This window comes from Chiloscyllium plagiosum, unplaced genomic scaffold, assembly GCF_037043375.1.
Source record: "Chiloscyllium plagiosum isolate Xiang-an unplaced genomic scaffold, Cpla_swu_hap1 HiC_scaffold_9, whole genome shotgun sequence".
Taxonomy (NCBI): Eukaryota; Metazoa; Chordata; class Chondrichthyes; order Orectolobiformes; family Hemiscylliidae; genus Chiloscyllium; species Chiloscyllium plagiosum.
The window spans coordinates 42,647,699-42,672,019 of record NW_028270147.1 but is presented as its reverse complement, the minus strand read 5'-3'; the positions used below and the strand labels follow the sequence as shown (position 1 = coordinate 42,672,019).

The window sequence follows — 24,321 nt, the reverse complement described above, 5'->3', positions numbered from 1 at the left end:
ATCAAACTACATTCACAGGTTTTGTACTTTTATATATTCTTATTAAATATGTAAATATTAACAGCACCATATTTGATTTTAATCTGTTCTTACTGTCACCCACATTCAGTCCGAAAATTGTTCTAACAAGCATTTTAATGGATGATCTGCAGACCTCCACAGGAAAGCTGCTTTTTCTAGATCAGTATTTTTGTATTTTCTGTAAAATCCCCTACCCTCCAAGGGATCCCTGGTGAGCCCCAGCTGGCTGATGATGTAACGAGGAATATCAGTCTTGATTCCTTGCCCTTCTTTGGCATGGCCTTCAGCTGCTTCCAACAAATGATAGAATTCCTCAGGATCAAATTCCTGTAAACACAAAACCCAGCTCTATCAACATTTTAATTTGAATCAAAAATAATGATAGCAAATGAAGTCATCCTGGCACTATTTGTTTTCTCTCCTTATTGTTCTGCGTTTTCTGCAGACATTCTTGAGAACAGAAACCCAACCAGCATGTGACATGTTGTACCATTTGATGTTACAATGTGTAAATTATGTACTCAAGGCACAAACATAGCTATTTTAGTTACTAACATGATTAAAGTAAATGGTTTGCATTTTTGTTTTGGATTGTAACAACTTAATATGCTTTAAATATCAAAAATGGAATCCTGAAGAAAACATTTACTGTACAATCTACAGTTACAGGATCTACATCTCTGAAAATTACAGATTTTGGGAAATCAATTGTTTCTCTGGGAAAGCCAAAAGTGCCATCTGCAGTGGTGGTGATGGTGGTGGTTGTGGGGTGGGGATAGTTGACTCCCATCAATCAAGGGATGGGAGAGGAGGAGGGAATGCTGAGTCCTGAACAAATGAAGTAGTGTGTCTGTTCTTGGGCTGCTGTCAGGTAAGGTTCCAGGAGTGTAACGGGTCTTTCTGTGGGAAAAGTGTCATTGGTGCTGCCTGTGGCAAGTTGGGGTGCAATCGGTCGCCAAGGAGTTGCACTAGGTTTTTAATGATCTAACTTCTGGGCAATTATTAACTACAGCTGAACTATCCCATTCTCCAATTTAAATGCATACTTTCAGATGGTTCCAGGAGAAGGGGAATTTACTATCAGAATCTTTAATATTCTGAGCAAATCTGCCAGAGTCTGCTACGTCAGGATTCCACAGGATCCCATCTCTCTTGAAGAATTAATTATATGACCATCAGAAAGTCCAGGCCATTCATCTCAGTAAATGTGGTGCAGTGTGTCACATACATTCAGGCTTCCTGATTTCTCTATAAGAGTCCTGCAGGTTACAACCTGGCCTCAGTAAACCTCAATAGCAAGCATTAGGCTTTGACTAAAACAGTGTTCACCTAAAGTAAGCTTCAGCATTTATATGCTATTTAACTTAAAGATGTGCTTAATTACATCTGTTCTAAAATAATGAGGTACACTGCGAACTTGAGTGTTAACAACAAAAAGATATGACTATGTTGGTAATAAACCTATTACTTTTTTTTGATTGCACTGAACCATGAACTATGACCTGAACAATTCAAAGCCATTGGCAGTTTGTTAATTCTCGCAAATACAAAATAATTAATAGATTTAGTAAAGTGTAAATTGTGTGTTATAACCAGTTGGCAGAAAATAGAAGCTGGATTAGTGGAATAAAGGCAGACAGCCTTCAGGGCTTTTGCCCGAAGGGTCGATTTTACTGCTCCTCAGATGCTGCCTGAACTGCTGTGCTCTTCCAGCACCACTAATCCAGAATCTGGTTTCCAGCATCTGCAGTCATTGTTTTTACCTAGAAAATAGAAACTAGAGACTCTCTATATATCGTGTAATGAAACAGTCATTTTGAAATTCTATTATTCTGAAAATATGCAAGCTATTACCATATGCACTAGATATGTCCTTATCTTGCCAAGTCGCTGTAAAGGTTCAGCAGTAATTTTTAAGTAAGAATTAATGACAAGCACTTTCTCCAATAAACTGGACTTTTCAAATGAATATTTTGTTTTAAAAATCACTAGCTTGTGTTAAGTATAAGGCCTTCTAAAATTCATAATCTCCGTGTTCAGAAACCAGGACAAGAAATGTCAATTTCAGTGCATTTTTTTCATCATCATAAAAGAGAAGTTTAAAATCATATTAAAGAAAAAACAAAGTGCCAGAAAACCTCAGCAAGTCTAGCAGTTTCTGTGGATATAAAAGCAGAGAGTTACTGTTTTGAGTCCAAAATGATTTTCTTTTTAATTGATAGCATATTATTGCACAACTGACATTCATTGCTAAATAGTGAGAAAGAATCTTAAGTAGTACTGTTTCTGAGTAACAATAGCTGGTTTCTGTCTCTTCCAAAGTTCCCCTTTCCACCATCTGTGATACAACTTTGGAGAACATCTTGCAGCACACAATAGCAATTGAACATGATTTACAGACAACTGTAGTTTCAATAATCAGATCAAATACAAATAATGGTAATCTATCTCATTTGGGGTAAACACTTTGCTTAATTGTCTGAAACTTGCCACTATCTTACCAACATCCCTCTGATAAAACCATCCATGAGAGAGATGAATAAAATTCTGTTCCTCTCATCTGTAACCTCTTATCAAACTCTTCTCTCACTGTAACCTTCCTCATTCTTTTTTTTATTATTAAAGTTCCAACAAACACTAAACCTCTGAATTTTCCTTTCCTGTTCCATCAAAACTCCCAATAAAGCATCTAAACCACTTTTTATCTTCCTCGAACTCTACTGCAGTGTTCTCATCTTCTACCTAAATGGAGACTAATCTCACACCAGAACACTGGGGCCCAATCTTTCATTCAGTATTGGAGTTACTTTGTCTGACAATGATCAGACAGAAGACGATTCCTTTTACAAGACAGGACTTTTCTGATGAACTTGTAATCCAGGATCCCGAAGAAACTCCTCAGCCCAGAAATCCAGAAAGAAAGCACTGAAGAGTAACAGCGCTGACACCATGTCCGCGCTCTATTCTGGATATTCCAGTAAGTGTTTAAACTTTTCAGCATGTTGGTGAATGGGTATACGAATGAATAGGTAGGTGAATGAATTAAGTGGGGTGGAAGGGTGGGTGAGGTAGATGGGGTGGAAGCATTGAAGGAGTGGTAATGTGGCAGTGGTAATGTGGGCAAAGCAGCGAGGTTAGGGTAGTACATTGGCAGGGGTGCAACGTGATATAATAGCAGGTGGATAGGGTTGTACAGAGGGTGGCACAGGTGGTCGAGTGGGTTAGGCCAACTAGGAGAGGGGTCATCCGATCATATCAGGTGGTGAGGGCAAGTCAAGTCTGGCTAGAAGGTTAGTCAGGTAGTGAGAGCTAGTCACATCAGGCTGGGGCAATAGTCAGGCCGTGTCAGCTCAGGGAATAGCTTGGTGGTGTAAGTTGTGTAGCTAACCAGGTGTTATATGAGGATCTTTCTACCGAACACTGCCTGGGCAACCACTATTCATGTAGGTACATTGAAACTGTCTTAGGTTAAACTTTAACTCAGAGTTACAGACGTTTCCAAAGTGTCCTGTGGTCCTGAGGCTTCCTGCAAGTGTCAGACAATAACCATCTGCAACAAAAGAGAACCTAACCTTGCATACTTGGTATTGCCATAGCTCAATCCCCAACGTAAATATTTGGAGTTTCCATTGACCAGAAACTTCACTGGACCAGAAATCTACAAATGCAAATTAACTCACCTCCTGACTTCTCATAAAATGTCCACCATCTACAGGGTACAACAAATATAACTTGTTTTTTAAATAGAAATACGGACAAATGCCCAAAAAGTCTCAACAAATTATGAAACATTATTGCTTCAAAAAAGGCTTTCAAAAATATTACTGTAGTAAACCATATTTATTCAGATAAATGATTCAATATCATTAAGAGAAAACTACAGTTTAAAAAATACACGATTAATCTCTCTTCTCTTTCACAGAAACATGGAAAATAGGAACAGGAGTAGACCATTTGCCCTTCAAGTCTGTTCCACTATTCAATATGATCAGGGCTGATCTTCCAACTCAGTACTCTATTCCTGCTTTCACCATAGGCTTAACTCTTTTCTAATCAGGTAATCTTTTTAACCCTTTTAATGATTGATATTTTAAAATCTGCAGCCACCTTAATTTTAAATAGTAGTTGGAAAAGTGTATTCTTAAAGAAATTAAAATTTTATTTTAGAAACGCAAACTATTTCAAAAGATTATTTGTTCTTTTAAAATGTTTGGAATGAAAGTTTTAAAAGGTGATTTGCATATCTCCATGCATTCATTCCCTTACAGGCCAATAAATTGTCAGCTAACAATTACTTTGAGTGGTCACACCTCTGCTGTTTTTGATGAACAAAGAAAATATAAGCACAGCCGATTGAGCAATCAAATTAACACCCAAACCAGCAAAGAAAGTTGATTAATGGACTTGTCTATTAATTTTGTAAGAATGACAATCATTTATCTGATGCAAATATTTAGACTGAGGCATGATCAAATACTCTTGACCAAAATTTCGATATTGAGATCCCTAGTGAATCACTGATAGATAGAGCACTTACATCTTTGATGTTCCTTCTGTTAATACCATGATTCTTCTTTTTAAACCCTGCTCATTTGAAAGCCATTACCAATAACCTCAAACACCATTAGCTGAACATAACACATTTACTTTGTATTCACGTGCTCACTCATATCTGCAACAAAGTAAGGATTGCTTCTTTGGGGTGGATCAATGTAACAAATATTGCTGCAGCGTTCTGTGACACATTCGTTTATAACAGATTCGATTCAAGAGCTGCTTCATGAGCTTCAAAGGAAAGCTTAGCAAGTTGGAAGCCTGGTACATTTCATACTATATTAAAGCAATCTGCATTCAAACTATCACCCAACCACACGTTAAAGGATGGTTACATTAACTTTAAATCAATCTTTTCCATTGTACTATTTTACAACACAAAACAATTAAATGCACAAAGAACCAAGATCGTAATGATCTGAAGAAGAGTCGCTGGACCTGATTTCACTTCACAGATGGTGCCAGACCTGCTGACTTTTTCCAGCAATTTCTGTTTTTGACTGTAATGATCTGGTTGACATTGAGCAGTCATTAACCTTTTCAATTGGCATTAATATTTTATTGATGGACATTCAAGTAATAAGTACATGAGAGGTTATTCTCACCAGACACTCAAGCAGTCGTGCTGGCCGTGCAATAACAATCATCAGCTTCTTCACCAGCTGGGTCACAAATGTTACCTCCGAACTCTCTGACCGTTCATGGGCCTGTAAAATAAAAGTCACATTAACATTTCAATAAGAGATGTTCTAAGCTAGCACAAATCTTAATACTGTAACAATAAACTTTGCTATGCATACACACAACATACAATGCACTCGGTCTCAAAATAAAACCTTTAGTGAGAAAGAACAATGGGACTCAACTGGTAACACCGTGTTTGTCAAAAACCGTGTCAATCTCTGATGCTCAAACGTTCGCAGCAAGATATTATCTTGCCAAAAAGATAATCTAGACATGTTGTTTTCATACAGACTAAGTCCCTTTTGAAACATGTTGGATTAAATATCAAAACCTCATTCTTGTCTGTATGTTAAGCAGCACAGCATCATTAGCATCTGAAGTTGATGTCATGCTTGTCTGAGGAATGCCTATGTCATTCCTATACACAGTGAATCCCAATGACATAATCATCAGCAGAACAATTTACCAAGTTAAGTCATACTCTGTCTGAAAGACCATCCGTCACGACCAGTAATCACTGGAGCACGAAATTAAAATGACCCAGTATTCCCCCTCCCCTCCAGGTTCTTATCATGCTCCATCCTAAACATACTCAAAGCAGGCAGATGGAAAGCAATAATAATGTTTTTCATACGGGGGAAAAACACAAAGCACACCTTTTATTTTTGAAAAGAATGCTCAGATTCAATTTTTTTCATTTCAGTAAAGCTTCCACATTTTACTCTTGCTAGTTTTTAAAATGTATATTTTTTTCCCTTTTAAATTAATATTTAGTTTTTTTTATACCAGGATATCAGTAAGAGTCCTGTTCAAAATGATGCTTAAATTAATTCAAAACCAAATCTTATTTCTGAATTTGTCATAGTCATCTAGTACAGAAACAGACCCTTCAGTCCAACCTGTCCGTACTGACCAAATATCCCAATCTGACCTTGTCTCATTTGCCAGCATTTGGCCTATATCTCTCCAAACCCTTCCTATTCATATACACATCCAGATGCCTTTTAAATGTTGTAATTGTACCAGTATCCACCACTTCCTCTGGCAGCTCATTCCATACACATACCACCCTCTGTGTGAACAAATTAATCCTCAAGTCCCTTTTAAATCTTTCTCCTCTCACCTTTACCTATGCCCTCTAGTTTTGGACTCCCTTATCCTGGGGAAAAAAAGACCTTGGCTATTCACCCAATTCATGCCCCTCATCATTCCATAAACCTCTAAGGTCATCCTTCAGCCTCCGATGCTCCAGGGAATAAAAAGCCAGTGTATTCAGCCTCTCCCTATAAGTCAAACCCTCCAGAGCCAGCAAAGTACTTGCAAATCTTTTCTGCACCATCACAAGTTTAACCACATCCTTCTCATAGGAGGGCAACTAGAATTGTACGTAGTATTCTAAAAGTGGCTTCACAATGTTCTGTGCAGCCGCAACATGATGTCCTAACTCTTGTACTTAATATTCTGACCAATGAAGGCAACTGTGCCAAATACCTTCTTCAGCACCCTATCTACCTGGGATTCCACTTTTGAGGAACTGTGCACCTGCACCCCTCGGTCTCTTTGTTCGGCAACACTCCCCAAGACTCCACCATTAAGTGCATAAGACCTGCCCTGGTTTCCTTTACCAAAATGCGACACTTCACATTTATCAAAGTTAAACTCCATCTGCCACTCTATGGCCTGTTGACTCATCTGATCAAGGTCCCATTGTACTCTGAGATAATCTTCTTTATTGTCCATTTAGAGTCATAGAAACATAGGGACGTACAGCATGGAAACAGACCCTTCAGTCCAACTCATCCATGCTGACCAGAATCTTAAATAAATCTAGTCCCGTTTGCGAGCACTTGGCCCATATCTCTCTAAACCCTTCCTACTCATAAACCCCTCCAGATGCCTTTTAAATGTTGTAATTGTCCCAGCCTCCACTACTTCCTATGACAGCTCATTCCATACACGCACCACCCTTTGCGTGAAAAGATTGCCCCTTAGGTCCCTTTCAAATCTTTCCCCCCCCTCCCAAAACTATGCCCTCTAGTACTGGACTCCCCCACTACAGGGAAAATACCTTGTGTATTTACCCTATCCATGTCCCTCACGATTTTATAAACCTCTATAAGCTCACCCCTCACCCTCTGACACTTCACTACCTATTATGGTGTCATCTGTAAACTTATGAACCATATCTCCTATATTCATATCCAAATCATTTATATAAATCATGAAAATCAGTGGACCCAGCACTGATCCTTGTGGTACACCACTAGTCACAGGCCTCCAGTCCGAAAAGCAACCCTGTACCTCCTACCTTCAAGCCAATTTTGCATCCAATTTGCCAGATTCTCTGGGATCCCTTGTGGTCTAACCTTGCTAACCAAGTCTACCATGCGGAACCCTATCGGACATTCTGCTGAAGATCATACAGACAACGTCTACTGCTCTGCCTTCATCAATCTTCTTTGTCACTTCAAAAATACTCAATCAAGTTAGTGAGACATGATTTCCCACATAGAAAGCCATGTTGACTATTGCTGATCAATCCTTGCCTTTCAAAATGCAAGTCAATCCTGTCCCTCAGAACCTCCTTCAACAATTTATCCACCACTGGCATCAGGCTCACCAGTCTATGGTTCCCTGGCTTTTCCTTACAGTCTTAAATAATGTAACCACATTAGCCAACCTCCATTTTTCTGGTACCTTGCCCGTGGCTGTTCATGATATAAATATCTTAGCAAGGGGCCTAGCAATCTTTTCCCTAACTTCCCACAAAGTTCTGGGAAACACCTGATCATGCCATGAGGATTTATCTGCCTTCATGCATTTTAAGACCTTCAGCACCTCCTCTTATGTAGTATGAACTGTTTTCAAGATATCATTATTTATTTCCCCAAGTTCTCTTGCTTCTATGTTCTTCTCCACAGGACATTTTGATGGTAATTGTTCAATTAGTATCTCATCCGTCTTCAGTGCTTCCACACATAGGCGGCCATGTTGATCTTTAAGAAGACCTATTCTCTCTCTACTTACTCTTTCGCCCTTAATCTCCTTACAGAACATCTCTGGATTCTCTTCAACCCTGTTTACCAAAGCTATCATATGTCCCCTTTTTTGCCCTCCTCATTTCCCTCTTAGGTATGCTCACTCTGTCCCTATACTCTTCTCGGGATTCACACAATCCTCGCTGTCTACACCAGACATATGTCTCCTTCTTCTTCTTGACCAGTCTCAATTTCTCCAGTCATCCAGCATTCCCTACAATGTCCAGCCTTGCCCTTCACGCCAACAGGAACATACCATCTCTGAACTTGTTATCTCATTTTTAAAGACCTCACATTTCCGAACTGTGTGCGAATAGCCTCCCCCATTTAACTGTTGAAATTTCCTGCCTAATACTGTCAAAATCGGTCTTACTTCAATTTAGAACTTTAATTTTTTAATCAGTTCTATCTTTTTCCATAACTATTTTAAAACTAATAGATTTATGACATCTCAGTTACTTGCCCTGCCTGATTTTCCCAACAGAAGGTTAAGTATTGCTCCTTCTCTCTAGAAGGTGCATCCACATATTGAATAAGAAAGTTTTTTTTGTACACACTTAACAAATTCCTTCCCATACAGGCCCTTAACACTTGCTTTTGGCAATAAAAGGTGGATTTACTGAGATTCTTAACCAAGCAATTGAGGTTCTGTATTTTCTCCTAACCTAAAAGGCATCATTAGAGATATAAGTAATGAAATAATATTTTTAATGCATGATTTAGACTAATCATGTACTCAGTGTATGAAAAACTGGGCACTGGTGTTTAGAAGACTGTTCCCTTCCTATCATTGTATCATTATGTCTGAAGTGCCCCATCATCCAAAAATATGTCAGATTCCAAATGTATACTAATGGCACCCAAATCTGCCTCACGACTGTTGTCAGTACTATTGACATTCAGTCCTGGATAAGCCAAAATTTCCTCCAATTAAATTCAGGTCATTTCTGCTACAAAGCGCATTTCATTAACGCAAATTTTCTGTAAAGCAATTGATGAACTTGGGACACAGTTGCTAAAGCGTAAACTTTTAAAACATGTGTTGGCTATAAGGCAATTACATCACCAACACTTTAAACACTGGTTCTAAAGCATGATTTTTTTGTAATGCACAAGAATGCAACCATCACATTATAGATGAAATACCTGCAGTGGGAAGATTGAAGCTTTTGTCTTCAGCCCTCGTGACCACAACTGTTATTACTCGCTGGCCACTGCCTTAGGCTGAACTCGAACATTCCCAATGCCAATGTTCTATTCAGCTGCGAGATGACATTCTGATCCATATCACTTACTTCCAGCTCAGTAACACTGCCGGGTTTTGCCATTACTTCAACTCACATGTTGCTGAAACCTCAATTCGACTTTTTGGTAAACCAAACTTCACTCTTTTAATGCTCACACAGGTGACCTCCCATTTTTGATTCTCAATAAATTTCAGCTCATTCACACTATGCTGTGCATCCAAACCAAGTCCTGTTTTGTGATCACATGGTGAGCCCAACTGACTGCTATCCAACAAACTGTTTTTAAAATGCTCCTTGCAGTGTTCAAATCTTCCCATGACCTCCACTCTCTCTCACTCTGTTATCTTCTCCACCCTGTAATCCCCAGTGGACTGTCTTCCTCCAATTCTGGGCTCTTGTAAGTCCCTCACTTTTTGTCTGATAATGTTCTTGAGAAGCACTGATATCCTAACATGGTAAAGCCACTATATAAATGCAAAGTGTTGTTAACCAGACCACAAACTCGGAAAAGTCTTCACAGTTTCATATTCTCCATCTCCAAGTGTTTCTTCAGTGTGAATTGGCTATAACGTGATTGCAGAATTTAGATTATTATTTATAGAATACAAACTTACTTCTGATGTCCAGTTGAGGCACACTGTTAGAAGTCATAATCAAATAATTCAACATCCATCAAAGCGTACAGCAACATCTTTGACAGAATTGCACTCTATACTTTGATGCAAGCAACAATACCGTGGTATGCTGGTGTTAAAGTTTGTGCTAAAAGGGGTATTGCAGAGCATTGCATCAGCCTGCAGACACTTATTCAGTATAGACTGCTTCAGCTCATTGATATTGGTCCCAGGTGTATTTTGGATTCTGGTTGAAAGGCAATGGTTGTCTGGTTCAGTTAATTTCATGTAAGTTTCAAACTTTTGAGCTTTGTAATGTAATATCAAATCATAGGCAACTTTAACACTTGTATTAAGTCATATATTTGCACTCCATACTTGAAACTGCCTAATAAATGCTTTGGACAAAAAGAATTACAAGAAATTCTGGGAGTTAAGCATAAGCACCATTTCAAAGGTAAGATTTGCAGAGAAACTCATTACAACTCAGCAATGGTGATCCAAGGGGATTTCAAGCAGGATTACTGTTGAGAAATATGTTAGCTTTATACTCAGATCATTTCAGTTGGAGACAGCAACTCAACCATTAAAGTGGATCCCATTGCCGTTTATAGAATTGAAGAGAACAACAGATCGCCAAAATGAACATTTTCCAAACTGTGCGATTGAAGATATTTGCTTTTGATAAACATAAATCGTCAAAATTTAGTTCTGCCTTTGTCTTACTGGCTCGATATCTTGAATGGTGAATTTGCATTTCATTCTGCAATCCAAGTTTTGATTCATAAGTCAGCTCACAGTTCACGAAGATTAGATCAACCAGCCCCCAAAGTAATTAATCTAACACTTTTATAGATCATACGCGGATCACATGTGTTTTTTTTAGATTAGATTCTCTACAGTGTGGAAACAGGCCCTTCAGCCCAACAAAGTCCACACCAATTCTCTGAAGAGAGACCCACCCAGACCTGTTCCCCTACCCTATATTTACCCTTGACTAATGCACCTAACACTACGGGCAATTTAGCATGGTCAATTCACCGAACCTGCACATCTTTGGACTGTGGGAGGAAATCCAGACAGACACAGGGAGAATGTGCAAACTCCACAAAGACAGTTGTCCGAGGATGGAATCAAACCCGGGTCAGCAGTGCTAACCACTGAGCCACTGTGCTGCCCAGTTTTTTCAATAACTATATATGTTTATACATACGTAGTTATTGAAAGAACTGTTCATTTGGTTTTCTGATGCACTGCGTGTTAAATGTCACTGACCGTCTCTCATAGTCAGCCCAATTGCCACCGGTCTGGTGATCCGGACTTTCCTTACTGCCTTACCGAAATGGCTTTCACACAAGCAACGGTCATATTTGCCTAATGCAAGTTGGCCTCCACCTCTGTATGGAACGTGGGCATAAGGGATGGCAGCAAGCAAACTGGTCATTTCTAGTTTTCAGCAAAAAACTAGGCAGAGTGAAATTAGCATTTATTTACAATGTTGCAATTTCAAAATTAGCTTGCATCTGCAACAAGAACAAAGATTTCTGGAAATTATATAGTATCTGCAAAGGGAAAAGACAGCGGAAAATTTTGGTTAGGGAAAGTGTATTCTTCTTTCAGGATCCCAGCATTTAGGTTTCTTTCTTTTTATTTACATATGTAGCAGTTTGACTTGAATAATATTTAGTTCTTGTGACTGAGGAAAAGTTTTAATGAGCCTTGATATTAACAGACAATAAAGAACAATGAACAAAGCAGCATAACAGCACAAAAGCAGGCCCTTCAGCCCACCAAGCCTAAGCCAACACATAATACTTTTCAAAACTAAAAATCTTTTGCCTTTACATGTTTCCTTATCCCTCTATTCTCTACCTATTCATTTATTTGTCAAGATACCTTTTAAATGTTGCCATTGAATCCACCTACCCCAAGCCATTGAACTTACACCTATGTAAACCTATGTTCCTGATGAATTGACATTTCTACCCTGGGAAAAAGGCTCTGACTATCCATTCTATCTACGTCTGTCTTAAGTTTGTAAACTTCTATCATGCTGCCCCCCTTCAGCCTCCGCTATCCAAGTGAAAACAAACCAAATTTGTCTAATTTCTCTTCATTGCTAATGCCCTCCAAATCAGACAATATCCTGGTAAACCATTTCCATACACACTCCAAAGTCTCCACATCCTTCCAGTAGTGTGGCAACCAGAACTGTACGCAATATTTCAAATGTGACCTAATTAAAGTTCTATACAGCTGCAACATGCCTTGACAGTTTTCATACCTGTGAAGGCAAACACGCCATATGCCTTCTTGACCACCTTATCAACTTATGCTGCCATTCTCAGGGAACTGTGAACCTGTATACCTAGATCCCTCAGCATATTAATGATTCTAAGAGTTATGTCATGTACTGTATCCTTCCCTCCTGCATTATACCTTCCAAAACCTTGCATTTGGCCAGTTTAAATTTCATCTATCATTTCTCAGCCCAAATCTCCAGCCTATCTATATTTTGCTCAATCCTTTGGCAATTGTCCTCATCATCCACAGCTTTCCCATTCTTTATGTAATCCACAAACGTACTAACCAGGCCACCTATATTCTCCACAAATCAAATATATATAACAAACAAGATGGGTCCCAGCATTGATCTTTGCAGAACACTACTGGGCACAGATCTCCAGTCAGACAAAGACCCTTCCACCACTACCTTCTGTTTTCTTTGACCTGCCAATTCTGTATCCATCTTACCAGCTCACCTTAGTCTTGGTAAAGTTATAATGTAGTCACATTAGTAAATTAAAACAAAAAAGAGACTTACATCTTGCAGTAGCTTCTCAAGGTTCTCTTGCAGCTCAAAGAAGTATCTGGAGGTGATGAGGCCATCTCGGGATTTAGCCAGACAGTCCCTTCCCAGTTCAATAACTTGATGGTGGATAAAGCTGAGTACCCCATCTGCGAGAGGCAGCACATTTTCAGGCGCACTGGATGTAATGAATTCTTGGAGGTTCTCTTCCATTTGAGCCGTGGCCTATTGAGTGAAATTGATTCACATATTTTATCTCAGATTTCTGGCTTTTTCTGCTAACTTTTAAATAAAATGAAAAACTTGCTAAAGAGGAACTATTGGCATGTATTGTCTTGTGAGACATTTTTCAGAGACATAAACGAGGAATATGTAGTTACAAAGCTCTTTCCACCAACCTTAGGACATTATGAAACATTTTACAATTAATGTTTGCTTTGAAGGAAAAGCACAATGTTGTACAGCATTTCCATGTGGCTGATTATGTCAAGGCTGAGAAGAACATATGCAACAAATCAGCCTTTAAAAGGTTCAAAGTTGTAAACAGAAGGAAAGATCAGGGACATAGTAACTGTGACAAAAACACAACACTCATCTCGAGAATATGTATACAGACAAATAAAGATGCAAGTTTTAGTTTATAGAAGTGTTGATCTGCTTCTGATTTTTTTTATTTAGCCACCAATATTAAAAAAATACATTGGGAACAAGGCCAAGACATAGTCCTGAAACACCAGGAAACAGTGAGATTAATTAAGTGCTGCATCATAATTTTAGGGCTGTGCAGGACATAGGAGGAAAAGGATCGTGTTGGATAGCGTTTTTGGCCAGATAGAAGCAAGAATATAAAGTTCAAAGAAGACCTCACTATAGTAGCATCAATTTCATCTCAAGTTGGGGAAGATGTTGGCAAAAGTATATTATTGCTCACCTGCAGCTGAAATAAATGCCAAAACAGATAACAGACAATTAACTGAAAGGGTTCATCTTTCTTAAGATCTGAATGGGCATAAATGAATTAAGTTGATTGTGGCAACTCTTTTACCAACTAAAAGAGCCAGCATCACTCTCTCAAGGCACCTAACGATGGCTTTGACATTCTTGAAAATTAATTTGGAAAAAAAACTGGAACAAAATGTGGGTAAACAAGTACCATGACATAAGCTACTGTCCACTAACTGGAAGTAGCTGTATCGATTGCAATGGGTTTTTTTTTGTGACTTGTACATTTCTATTTCTATATTTCAAAGCATATTGAAAGGTTGACTAGGATTACATAAACAAAGAAAAGGCACAGGACATGGGATTGTTTCAAACAAAAACATCCATTTTGTCGAAAGTGGGAAATAAATTACTATGATTAGAGATCTTAATGCAAACTAAAGTCTTGTGGGCAGAAATGATGATGATTGTACAGAATAATAGTGAAGAAAACTGCTTTGCCAAACTGACCGAGATTGACTTTGAAACCATACCCGGTTCACCATCTTTAATGCCTTAAACCTCATTAGATAGACAACTCTCTCCCAGCATAATCGTTCTTCCTTGAAGGCTTCTCTATTAAGTACAAATGATGCAGACTGATTAATCACTGTCCATTGATTGGGCCCCATTCCACTGTCTCCAATTTAACACAGCTTGTTCAATATGCAATATTGGATGAGCTGAAATTTTCTTCAACTGAATAACATCCCAGTATCCATTCCCAGATGACTATATTTACATTCCTGGCAATTATCTCAAAACCATTCACAACCTTGGCATTGGGTTTGTCCCCATGGTGGGTCTCCAACCAAATTTCTTAATCTTCATCCAAGATTCCCTATTTCCACTATTTGCAATATTACTCAATTCAGATTCTGCATCAGTTCAGATTCTGATAAAACCCCAAAATTCTCCTGGAGAGACTCCCACCATACATAAACTTGTGCTCATCCAAAACTCTGCTCTTCATATATCAAAGTACTCCAAATCTGATTCAGTCTTCAACCCTGAACTAGCTGGCCATCCCTATTCCTAGACTGACAATACATCAACTTTAAAATCCTCAGCATTTTTTTCAAACCCCTTGGCTTTGCCCCTACCCATTTCTCTGCAAATTTTCATGATCTCTGTTTATCCACTGCTCGCACATCTTTAATCACTCCGCACTGGTGACTGCTTTCAGCTGTCTCAGTTCTGAGCCCTGGAATTCCCTAAACCTTTCTTGACTCCCTTCTTTTAGGATGATCTTTAAAATCTTCTGATGCTTGATGTCAAAAATCTTTTTATTGATTTCACTCTCGTTAAGTACCTTCAGATATTTTACTATGTGAAATGCACATATAAACATAAGTTAGTTTCTGTTGCTCTTTAGCTGGAGGCAAAAAATGAGTTAAAAGGACGACTGCTCTTTAGGAGAGTTGGGAAGTGTCTTCTCAGAAGAGGAGTGTGAAGAAAAATTCAAAGAAGGTATTACAACTTTGGCAAGTAAACAACAGGAACAATTGCTGTAGCTGTGTTGAGTCAATAGCTGACTCTCCTTTTGAATAAAGATCAAGCAAATCCAATATTATATCTACAACATTCACAAGCTTTAGTGATCAAAGTAGCAGTTGTAAACAGCCGGATCTTAACAGGAAACAGCACAGTGACAAGTATGACTCAATAAAATGTAGTACTAAATCTGACAGAAGATGAAAAGAATTCTCCATGTCAGCTCGAGTATTATCAGTTCTTTCACCTGAATAGATAGAAGGAAAAGTTGTACTTTTTGGATCAAGAAAAGGAGGGACACAATTCAAAGACCAACCAGACAATTTGACTTATCAGGCTAAAACACAAATGGTTGGAGAGTGTGATCTATTGTAGCATATTAGCACATAACCAAATATTTCAGAATCTGTGAAAACTGTCTCGATATCCCCTCCTTCATAATAAAAAAAAGTAACAAGTGCCATTGAAATGCACTGAATTTTCTAAATATTCTGTTCATGCTGACACATTGTGAATGGGAACAGACATTTATGGATTTACCTTTGCTGATCACAGATGAATGTGTAATAAGCTGCATTTGTGCAAAACACTGAATTAATGAGTTGCCCTTAAAAGAAAAATAATTCATTACTTACCTTTGGAAATCTTTCTTTATACACATGGTTCATCATTACTATCTCATTATCATAGAAACAAGGAGATCGTCCAGGGCTGTGATTTTGAAAACAAAAGTACACACACAAAAAGTGTAAGTTACAAACTATATTAAATGTATTTTTAGAATAATTGCAGAATGTCATCAGTAACTGCAGCAATTTTAGAGTCATTTGCTGCTTCATTGGATCTGGCATTGAGTGAGGTAATGCTTTGTGTTATGAGAAAGTTTACAGATCACATTTACTCAATCAGAAATGTAATTACATGGCTAATTTCTTGAATAACGAGCAAATGTCAGAGTTTTTAATTAATTGTAGCTCTTTGGAAGATAGGATAATGGTGCATTGTTCCCATTCACTTTTCATTATGCATGTGCATCTCAAATGTTCGAGCCAGCACCACAAACAATTTCTAGAAAAAGAACGTCCAGCCCAAGTTTGCACAGATGATCAGGATCTACACAAGTGTGGTAAGAGTTCCCTTAAATACACTGACACGCATATGTTTACTTATAACAAATCTTTTAAGTACTTTTTCCAGGGCTTAATGAAGCCAATTTAGAGTAAAGCTGACATTTTCATCTGGCGTGTGTCACGAGTGTCATGTAAGAGATTTTGTTTTCTTTTATTTAAATTGGATCATTGTGTTTCAACGGATTTTGTCCCATTGGGAACTAAGTTTTGGTTCCAACTCATCTTAAGAAATTTTACTTTAATATATTTTTTCTATCATAACTTGGAATTCCACAAAATATTTTCATGTTTATACATTGCATAAATGGCAACTTTCCAACTGAGCTTCACAGTCCAACAACATGTTCAAGTCAGTGCAAGTCAGTCCTTGAGTCACTGTACATGTATGGCCACACAGCAGCATTCAATTGGGTCATGCACCCAAATACTCCAAAACACAAAATTAGAAAATACAGTGATGATAGGGAAGATAACATCTTCCTCAGCTTCGTGATAAGTTATTTCTCCACTTCTTTTTGTATGATCCGCTAATTTCAATGATGTGGATCCCAATAGATCACTGCCTCAATGGAAACTGCATTATGTCTTTGTTGGGACATAAAAAGTCAAAACGACATTTGGATTTCCCTTGCCTAATTTACAGATACATGAAAAATTGTGTACACCAAATGAAATAATACTTAGCATTACAACTGATAACATTGGTATAAAATTTGTAGAGTACTGTGCGCATGATGATCATATACAAGTTTTACTGCAAAAGTTAAAAGGTTATATTAATATGATTTGCGTTGTGCAGCTACATGGTCAAAATAGAAGGCACTTGGGACACCCGGACATAAAACAGGAACAAGTAGTTTCCCTTTAAAATGTTCATGTTTGTATCATGATTGCTTATTTTATTCTTTATGCACTTAAGTGATAGCATTAAAATCATCATAACTCAACTGAATGTCACTAGTTTTAAACTGAGTAGGCAAGTATATTTTTTGATATCTAAATACCTCCATTATCGAACTGTTACAGTGCAAAAGAAAGATATGCAGCCTATCATGTCTGTACTGGCTCTCTGGGCATTTTAAGTTAGTGCGAATATCTAGACTATTCCCCCTAATCCTGCAAGTTGTTCCTATAGAAATAATCATCCAATGCCCTCCTGAATGTCTCAGATGATCCTGGTTCCACCACATTTCCAGGTAGTGCATTCCATACCCTGACATTTGTGAGAAAAACCTTTACCTCACCTCGCTTTTGCTTCTTTTGCAAGACATTTTAAAACTGTTCTCTGTGGTTCTTGATGCATTTATGAGTTTCTCTCAGTCCAATCTGACTCCTTATGATGAAAACATCTATCAAATCTCCCCTCCACTTTCTCCTCTTCAAGGAAAAGAGTCCCAACTTTTCAAATATTTCCTCATTACTGAAGATCTTAAGCCTGGAACCACTCTCATAAGCCTTTTTTGCACTTTCTCCAATGAATTCACATCCTTCCTAGTGTTATGCCCAGAAGTGTACAAAATACTTCAGTTTTATTTAAGTTCATCATAACCTCCCTGTCCTTGTACTTCATGCCCTATTTATGAAGCCTTAATTATGTATGCTTTATTAACAGTTCTCTTTTCAATGTCCTACTACTTTTAATAACTTACATACATAAATACACAGGTCTCTCTGTTCCTGCATGTCCTTTAGAATAGTAAAGTATATCACCTCACACTTTCCCACATTGAATTTAGGAATGGCAATAAATGCTGGCCAGACAAGGATGACCATGTCCCAAAAGCAAATAAAAAATTTTCATTTGCCACCTATCCACCCACTCCACAAATATGTCAATGCCTTATTGAACTTCTACACTGTCCTCCACATGGTTTGCAATGTCCTAAGATTTGTGTCATCTATAAACATTGAAAGTGCCCGCTGCACATCAATATTGAAATTGTTTCTACACATCAGGAATAGCAAGGGTTCCAAAACCAATCCCCGATGAACTCCACTGCAAACCTTCCTCCAGCCTAAAAAAATACCCATTGACCATTACTCTCTGTTGGGAGACAGTGAGGTCTGCAGATGCTGGAGATCAAAGTTGGGAATGTGCTACTGGAAAGGCATAGCAGGTTAGGCAGCATCCGAGGAGCAGGAAGATCGACGTTTCAGGGCAGAGCCCGAAGGGGAATGTGATGGAGGGCTCAGGCCCGAAACATTGATTTTCCTGCTCCTTGGATGCTGCCTGACCTGCTGTGTCTTTCCAGCAACACACTCATTTCTCTCTGTTACCTATCCCTCAGCTAATTTTATTTCTTTATTGTTACAATCCCTTTTATTTCAAAGTTAAAAATCACACAACACCAGGTTATAGTCCAACAGGTGTATGTAGAAGCACTAGCTTTCAGAGAGCTGCTTCTTCATCAGATGATTGTCACCTGAAGTAGCAGCGCTCTGAAAGCTAGTGCTTCCAAATACACCTGTTGGACTATGAAGTGGTGTTGTGTGATTTTTAACTTTGTACACCCCAGTCCAACACCAGCACAACCAAATCATGCCTTATATTTCAGGACCTATAGTTTTTTTCTCAACTTTGTTTTGTGGCATTATATCAAACACCTTACCAAACATTTACCATTATAATTATCTGGAAAATGTTTATGCACAATGAACTAAACACTCCTTATCTGCAGAAACAACCAGAAACAAAGAAATCTCATTTAAACTCATTATGCCAAAAACAAGGTGCTGAAGACTCATCCTCTTTTTTGATAGTGTTGACAATGATGTCAAAAGTCTTCATTAATTTGGATTACCTCCACTGAGTGCAAACAGTCTTCTTTCAGATAATGGAAATTCTACCGGTGTATAACTAGCATTAAAAAAAATTCTGTTTGTTACAGAAAGGCAGTAACAAAGATTTGCGGAATGGAATAAAGCATTTCTCTCTCTCTTGAACTCTATCTCTGTTATAAGTTGGAATATATCACTGAAATTAGAAAAAAGTTAACAAAAAAGGAACTTGAAATGCCAAAGCACTCAAGTTTGGAAAAGTTAATTTAAAAGAAGAAGAACTAGCCACAACTGCCAGTTGACCTTTATTACCGATATCGGAGTAATGCCTAATGCCTAGCATCTTTTGAACTTTCACTTTTAAATTGCATCACTCCCACCCCTCTATATCCACTTGCTTGCTATATATGTATGTCGCAGAATCAAAATTAGCTTTAACTTTTTAACAGAATGGTAGAATTTTACAGCTAAGGAGACCATTTGACTCATCAGATCTGTACTGGCTCCTGAAAGAGCTATGCAGCAAGTCCCATTCTCCAGCCCTTTCTCCGTAGTCCTCTAAATTAATCACTTTCAAATAAATATCTTGCTCACTTTTGAAACCTCGTGTGGAATCTGCTTCCTTCACTCTGCTTGGCAGTGCATTCCAAGTCCTAAGAACTCTATTAGTAAAGACTTTTCTCCTCATCTCATACCTTGCTCACTTGCTGACAATCTTGTAATTAAGAGACAAAACCAGAAGTTTTTGGAAAACTCAGCAGGTCTGGGAGCATCCGTGAAGACAAATCAGAATTAACGTTTCGGCTCCAGTGATACCTTCTCAGACCGTCAGTTACCTCTTAATCATTTCTGCTCCAAGGAGAATAAGCCCAATTTCTCTAATCTCTCCTGGTATCATTCTAGTAAATCATTTTTGACCTCTCTCGATGGCTTCAACATCCTTCTTTAATAAGGTGCTCAGAACCAAACGTAATACTCCAAACGTGATCTGACTAATGATCTGTAAAGGTGTAGCATCACTTCCTTTTGCCTCAATTTATAAACCCAAGAATCCTATAAGCCTTTTCAATGACTTTTTCAACTTGTCTGGCCACCTTCAGAGAATTATGTACATGAACCCTGAGGTCCCTCTACTCCTGTACTCCTTTCAAAGTTGTACCATTGAGTCTATATCATCTCTCCATCTATCTTCTATCAAAATGCATTACCTCACATTTCTGTGCACTGAATTTCATCTGCCAGGTGTCTGCCCATTTGACCAAATTGTCAATGTCCCCCTGAGGTCACTCAGCATAATCCTCTCAATTCACTATCCTCCCTAGCTTATCTGCATTTTTAGAGATTTTGCCCTCAACATCCATCTCCAAATCATTAACACAAATCAGAAAAAGCAAGGGTCCCAACACTGATCCTGGGGGAGCATCACTTTCAACTCTTTGCCAATCTCAGAAATACTCATCCATACCTACCTTTTGTATCTTTTGGCCAACTTCTAATCCATGGTGCCAATGATCAACCTTGCTAGTGGATCTTTCTCGGGAAGGTTGCTCCATTTGGGGCACTCAAGGTGGAAGGCGGGAGTTGGTGGGTGTTTGTGTGAAGGTGGGGATGGGCGTTTGGGTTGGGGAGGAGGGAAAATGCTTGTCATTAGCACAGATTAACCTTGCAAGTAGCAGCTCATTTCTGCATATGTTGACCAGCATTGGCATCTCCACGCACCTCTCCCTTATCCAAGTTGAACTCCACTGTCATGAATGAATATTTCATCAACTATCCCCCAATCTGTGTAAGAAAGCAAGCTGGACAGAAATTTTGATTAACTCAAAAGATCTGGTTGACTTCTGTCTTCCATGCTCTGTACATGATTACATACATAGTGAATTGAAAATAGTGTTTTATTTAAATAACTTCAAATTCTATTATCCTAACCTCAGGAATGAAAACAGACTGCTCCAGACATAATTGTAACAAAAGGAATGAATGCGAACAGGCACAAGGGAGGTCTTGTGACCAATGTAAGGTGTTAATTAGAAGCAGCATCATTGTTAAATTAGTCTGACATTGTAACTAATCACAAGTTACTCACAATGTGAATGACTCTTTTGCTATTCATTTGATGTTTATGTATTCAAACACATGGTTCTCAAAATGATCATCTCACACATTTGGCAACACGCAAAACTAAAACCTTTTCTTCCCGGTCTTCCAGGCAATCGGTCTTAGCGAGTCAAACAGCTCTGTTTCAGGCTTGCAATTAGCTGAAAAAACTCACACTCCAGCAACTTGGCAGCACTATATTTGCTGCCAAGTATTTGCTTCATTTTAACTCTTAGCACCACTAAGATGAAGTGCAGCATTATATCTACAGACCATCTTCAATGCTAGGTTAAGGAAAATCCAATACATAGTATGAATCTAACCATTTTTGTTTTGGAGCAGGGATGAATGGCAATCACTTCTGCTATAAGTATACAGAGGAACCTCGGTTATCTGAACAAGATGGGTGGGCACTATTTCGTTCAAATACTAATTATTTGGTTAATTGATTCAATGCCTTTCCTCTGGGGGTCGGAGTTTTCTGTTAAATCTGCTCCCTGTACAGGAGTCTAGGCAGCAGCAAATGGCGCGCGAGCCCCTGCCCCCACCCCATCCAACACTGCCCACCCCCCAATGGTGTCCCCCACCTGCCTCCCTACCCTGCCCAACATTGCCCACCCATCTGCCCCAACCCTGCACCCCACAACCCCTTATAACACTGCCCACCTCCATTCACCCCCATCCCCGCACCCTCTCCGGGGCAGCCGGACTGGACACTAACAGCAAGGCTGCTGCTGCATTTTGGGGGGTGAGTCTCCAAATAGCGCGCACGTACACACACACGCGCGCACACACACAACGTTTTGAGAGGTTCCACCTTTGCCCTGTACAGAACAATGTTGGACAGATTATCTGGGGAAGGGGTGTTTAAGGGTACATCCCTGTGTAGAACTCCAGGGAAAGTGTGTGGGGAGAGACAGAGGATGGGAAGTCAGTCATTTGGAGGCGGTGCCTGGGCTCCCATCAGTCCAGGACTGCTCCATAAGCCGAATTCACCTGTAATCACTAAGCAAAAGACGCAATCAGTGTTGGAAACACGTCTTTAATGTCATGTTTCTATCGGGATCTCGAGATCTCCTTCAGATAATCCAATATTTGGATAATTGATTTTCGGATAATTGAGGTTCCTCTGTAAATGTATTATTATTATTATTTTATTATTCTTCGATACACAGACTATCAAAACAAATCAACTATAAGATTAAGTGACTAAATGGACAATGGAGTACCCAGTATATACCAGTGTCTTGGAAATGGGATTCACTCCATTTTAAATATGTTTAGTATGACTCAACATTTCTTCTTATTTTAAATACGCTTCTGTGAAATTGGATACACCATGATGACGCAACAAATAATAATTAAAATGTGTCTCTTTTCAAGCATTAAACAATAAACAAAACATGGAAAACTCGGAAAGGCAATACTGGCAAATCATAATGACAAAAAGTCAAAATTGATGGGCATATCTTTCCCTTTTCTTACATTTGAACAAACAAGATGAGCAAAAATTCCTCAAACTCAATTGTGGATTGGCAGAAGCTACTGTTCGGTTCCTGACACCAACTTTGTCCCTTAGCTTCAAATCCAAATTTTACACTGGCAATAATCTGGTTCTGAACCTTGGTGTCATTTTTGAACTTGAATTGAGCTTCTAATCACATATCTGTGCCATCATCAAGACCACGTATTTTCACCTTCACTACATGGGCTGACTCTACCCCTGCCTCAGCTTGTCTGCTTACATTCGTTTGTGCCTTTGTTACCTCAGGACTTGACTTTTACAATTTTTTTGTTGATCTCCCATTTGACATAACTTGAGCTAAACTGAAATTCTGCTGCCCACATCCTATCACAGCAAATCTCATTCAATATCGTCCCCAGTGCCCACCAACTCACATTACAGTCCAGCATTGATTCGATTTTAAAATTGTGATGCTTAATTTAAAATTCCTCATGCCTTCATTCTGCTTATCCACACAATAATCTAAGATCTCTATGCACCTCAAACCTTGGTTTCTGACACAAATTCATTTGTAATCATTACATGACTGGAAACTGTATTTTTCAGTTTATATGACTCAGTGTCAAATCTCTTTCAATGATATCCCTTAAAGGATCTTGGAATGTTGACTTTGATAGAGACTACGTAAATGCAAGCTATCGTTTTCAGTTTGTTAACTATTTTGCCAGTTAGGAACTATGTTTCCTACAGCTGAAGATCCCAGCATGTAAAACTATTCAAAGTCGCTTCCAGTTTGGTCCTGTACTTTTAGAATGCAGTGTTACCATTAAACATTTCCAAATGTCATAATACTAATTAAAAGCAATATAGATCTCATCCTGTTCTCCTCCAACAAAGTGCTTCAACTCCAACCTCCTTTTCTCAGCACCGTTTTTGCAGATGACATCCCACATTATCAATCAGAATTCGAAGGAAAATTGATGCCAAATTATGAGTAGCATTGCAATGTAGGCTTCATTTGAGAACTTATTATCTATAAATATTTTCATCACATACTCTGTGGTAGATTCAAACTAGACACCACAAATGAAAAGAAAAAACAAAAACTTGCCCCTCTTTCCCTTTTCAGAATCTGCTTCTTTTTGTATTTATCATCCATCAGATTCTGTTGTCTACCCCGTCCCTTATATATGGCAAAAAATAAAAAAAAAATCATAATTTTGTCTTCCTACTGTTTTAGTACAGTGTTAACAGTCTCCAAGAATAAAAGATTTTTAACAAATATCTTTCAAATGGAATTCAGCTTTTTAAAAAATGTTTATTCCATCCCAATGGGAAGAGAAAACATTCCTACACCATCCATGTGCTTAATAAGTTTCATCTCAATAGCATGCAGCAATTTTACTTCC

The 24,321-nt window shown here is 38.5% G+C and overlaps 1 protein-coding gene across 12 annotated transcripts in view; it reads right to left on the bottom strand.

Annotated features, from left to right (window-relative positions):
- mast2 (microtubule associated serine/threonine kinase 2) overlaps nucleotides 1–24,321 on the bottom strand; it is a 412,521-nt gene that overhangs the window by 56,706 nt on the left and 331,494 nt on the right. For all 12 annotated transcript variants that reach the window (XM_043699133.2, XM_043699131.2, XM_043699132.2 and 9 more), the window contains 4 exons: nucleotides 16,078–16,153; nucleotides 12,983–13,192; nucleotides 5,181–5,282; nucleotides 216–348 (listed from right to left, as the gene is read on the bottom strand). In XM_043699133.2, the coding sequence (XP_043555068.2) occupies nucleotides 216–348; nucleotides 5,181–5,282; nucleotides 12,983–13,192; nucleotides 16,078–16,153 (521 nt within the window). The remainder of the gene's footprint in view (nucleotides 1–215; nucleotides 349–5,180; nucleotides 5,283–12,982; nucleotides 13,193–16,077; nucleotides 16,154–24,321) is intronic.